General features: G+C 30.0%; 1 protein-coding gene across 1 annotated transcript; it reads right to left on the bottom strand.

Moving 5' to 3' along the window:
- Positions 422–1,456, bottom strand: LOC109356305. Its single transcript, XM_019599632.1, has one exon. It carries the CDS (start codon positions 1,454–1,456, stop codon positions 422–424), a length of 1,035 nt encoding a protein of 344 aa, XP_019455177.1.

Raw genomic sequence — 4,005 nt, 5'->3', positions numbered from 1 at the left:
AAGACAGCATTGAAATCACCTATGAGACACCAAGGACCCTGATGATTGACCATATCCTCATGAAGATTTAGCCAGAGATTCCTTCTAACTGCATAGCTAGTATGAGCATAAACCACACCTATAAAAGATAACCTGTTATCCTTCATCACAGAAACAGAAAAGTGTTGGTTGGAAATTCTGATCACAGAAGGGTCCATATCTAAATTGCAGAGACCCCAAAGAGAAGGGCTTAACTCAGGTCTGTCATTAGAGGCAAAGATCTTAAGATTAAGAGAGTTCCAGTAAGATAAATGAACTACATCAAAGTGTATCATGGGTTCAGCAAGAAAAACCAAGTCAGGTTTATTAGTATTGCAAAAAATTTTCAAAACAAGTCTAGTTTTGGGATTACCAAACCCCCTACAATTCCAGTACAAAACTATCATTGATTGTTTGTCAAGAGCCCACCCCTTCGGGTATAATGAATTTTTTCAGTATTGCTTCTCCTTCTCAACTTCTTTTTCTTAGACTTGCTAAGAACAGTGGTGAAAGTTTCCTCCTCTGAGCATCCCTCATCATCAGCCCAAAGCTTACCTATTATTCTCATATCATTGGCTGCCACAAGGTTAGCTATTTCTGCAGTTTCCTGAACTATTGCATTATCACACGGATTAGCCTCATTTTCCTCAACTGATTCAGGGATGCCTTCACTAGACCCTGGAGATTCAGATTGATTTCTGTCTTTTGGTGATTCAGGATTCACCATGTCCATGAGATTATCATTTCTCTCAACCTCCAAATCAATGACTAAATCACTGATTTTGATTTCCCCCTCACCTTTATCCAAGTGAGGCATATCATGATTCTTTACAACCTCCTCAGAAGCTTGTTTTTTCACCCTCGGTTTTCCTGTGCCATCTGGTTTGGCATTGTTGTTCTTCCTACACTGTACTTCATTATGACCAATAGCTTGACAGTGATGACAAAAAGCTGGAAGATTCTCATACTCAATTGCCACAAAAAAAGCAAAATTGTCTCTTTCCACCAATATTTGGTCAGGGAGGTTGCTTTTTAGATTGAGCTCCACTAAAACCTTAGCAAAGTGCCCAAATGTTCTGTTATGAGTTGCTTCATCTAGAGATATTGGGGTTCCTATTCCTCCTGCTATAGAAAACAGAATCCTTGGATTCCAATACTCCTGAGGCAGATTGTGTATCTTCACCCAACATTGGGTGTGAGATTGTTTCTGGAGTGCAGGGTTAAAATCAGGGGTCCATAGGAACATTCTCAGGAACCCCGGTTTTAAGCTCCATGAGCCAATGGCACAAATCATGCGCATATCTTCCAGAGAAGCAAAAGAAAACTCATAGAACCCTTTCCCTAGGGAGACCATGGACCATTTGCCAATCATGTTCCAAAGTGGCAACAGTTTGGATCTCAGATCTGTGAACTTGAGAGGAGTGTCTCCTTTGGACATTATTAACCTTCCATGGAGGTGAGTCTTGCACCTCTGAAATACGGAAAAGAATACTAAAGCTCAACTTTTTTTTCTTTTTCCAGACTTTTATTAAGAGGAAATATGTGAAATGTTTATTTTTTATTTTCGAATAAAAATCATGTTTTATCAATTGCAATAAAAAAGTTACAGTTAATAGTTAAAAGGGTATAAAATAACCAATTGAATAATAACTTTATGACATGTAGTACACATATTGAAATAGTTGTTGAAATAAAAGAACCGTATATTTCAATGGTATAGTTAAAGTAAAATAATATTTGGAAATAAAAATAACCATGTAATATATATATATATATATATATATATATATATGTATGTGTGTGTGTGTGTGAGTGAGAGAAAATAAATGACATTGAATATACAATTATCATATTATGCAAAAATGATCTTCTAGAGGAGAAGTTATTTTAATGTTATCAGCCTAGGTTGGGAGACTTAATCAAATCTGATGGATAAATATATTTATTCTGCTAATTTCAAGAATTCAAAGTCATTTTAACCAGTATTGAACTAAAATTATTTCTTTCTTTTCGTGTAGGGAAGTATCAGTAAACTCAAGTTTTTCTTTTATGAAAGTTTATGTATGTTAGATCTCACATCTTAATTAGGTAGGTCTCAATTTTATAAACGAATTTATAGACGTATTTATATTATCTACTAATATAGTCGCCAACAAAATTTAAACTTAAGGTATTAACAAATTTGATATCAATTATATCAACCTAACAAATTCTTATGTGCCTATTTTATGATAGACAGGGAGAAAATATATAGAAGGAACAAAAGTGTAATGGGGTTTTGTTATCGTTAACGGTTAAGGTTAAGGAATCGTAATGTAGATATCTTTTTATAGGGATGTATGTAAAATTAGGTAAACAAATTAACAAAATATGGTTTTAGTAAAAGGAAATTTACTAACTATTACCCTAAGGGCAGTGTTCAAGGAACTTCAAATGCAAATTCCATCTTGAAAAACACTTAGAAAAAGATGAAATGAACATAACATTTGAATTTTTGAGTTGCCTACACATTTATTTCCAAGTTGAGTTTTGAAATTGAATGAAGGAATACTTAATGTTTATGTTACCAATTATGTATTTCATGATTCTCAAAATTTTCATTTCCCTTATTTCCTCTTCAAAACTCAACTTGCAAATTAATCACAAATACATGTTTGGGAATTGAATTTTGAAAAAGAAAAAAAAGAAATGGTACATAATCATAAAACACTTGTAAAATGACTCTCAATCATTCTTTTTTTTTTCTTCTTAAATATTAGACTAATTGAATAAATTCAACCGTAAATTTAGCGTAAAAAATTATATTTGAATTTATAAAATACAAACTATATATTACAAACGATAGGAAAGTGGGTTGACAGACACGACAGTGCATGTCAACACGCTAGTATATATAAATATATATAAATGAAAAAGGAGTGCTAGGCACAACTGAAAAAGGAGTGCTAGGCACACTCCCAAATGAAATTATATTTAGTTTTGATTGATCTGTACTACCTTAAAAGTATAAAATATTTTTATTAGCAAACCAATCAAATTACATGAATTCTTTTTTTGCAAGTTTTGTATACATCTCTTTCCTTGGATTATATAAAAAAAAATTATGTTCATTTTATATGGCCTTTAAGATTTAACAACACTCATCAAGAAAAATTTTGTATAACAAAAGTGTTTTTATTTAAGAATAAAATATCTCCTAATTCTAAGAGATAACTTATCTCCTTCAGAAAATAAGTATAACATGCATACAATTTTGTTTAGTTTTAAAAATATTTTGATAAAAAATAATTAAATAAAATATATGTTATGAATTTTTATTAGTTAAAGGAAATAACTTATCTTCTTATATCTTATATCATGAGATACTTTATTATATTTTATTTTATCATAGTTTTTCTTTCTCCATAATAAGATGTAATCTTTTCAAAGGTTGTAATAATTGAAAAATAATAATTAGCATTTACTTGAAATTTGAAATCAACGTATAATATGAATAAGAAGTGGATTTTTCTGAAAAACATACAATTAAAAATGGAGAGTATGATGTACTTAAAGATCCTTTCATTTGAGATGGCACCCTTATCTTTTCCGGCCTGTTTAATTCTTTTATATTAAATTCTTAATTGGGATCCATATATACAAAAACATATATACAGTGCAGAAATATCTTAATGAAATAAAAATATTCTTATTTTATTATTCATTGTGTCATTCTTAATTTTTAATTTTTGTTTTTAAATAAGAACATTTAGTGGTTATTCTTAGTTAATAGAAAATAGAGAGGATGTATATATAAGGAAAAAAATATAGATGACGTAGAACAAATAAAAATAATATTTAGCAATATGAGAAAAATATATTAGTCTTATTTCATAATTGTAATAAATTATAAAATAATATTAAAATAAGAATGAATATTATATTTTATATATGAGAAACTATGTTTCGTTGCTGTGTCACAATGTAATGATGAAATAATGATTTCCT

Source organism: Lupinus angustifolius, chromosome LG09 (assembly GCF_001865875.1).
Source record: "Lupinus angustifolius cultivar Tanjil chromosome LG09, LupAngTanjil_v1.0, whole genome shotgun sequence".
Classification (NCBI taxonomy): domain Eukaryota; kingdom Viridiplantae; phylum Streptophyta; class Magnoliopsida; order Fabales; family Fabaceae; genus Lupinus; species Lupinus angustifolius.
This window is presented reverse-complemented; position numbering and strand designations above follow the sequence as displayed.

Bases quoted from the DNA above. Each gene is read 5' to 3' on its own strand.
- LOC109356305 (XM_019599632.1), bottom strand. From the start codon at position 1,456: ATGTCCAAAGGAGACACTCCTCTCAAGTTCACAGATCTGAGATCCAAA.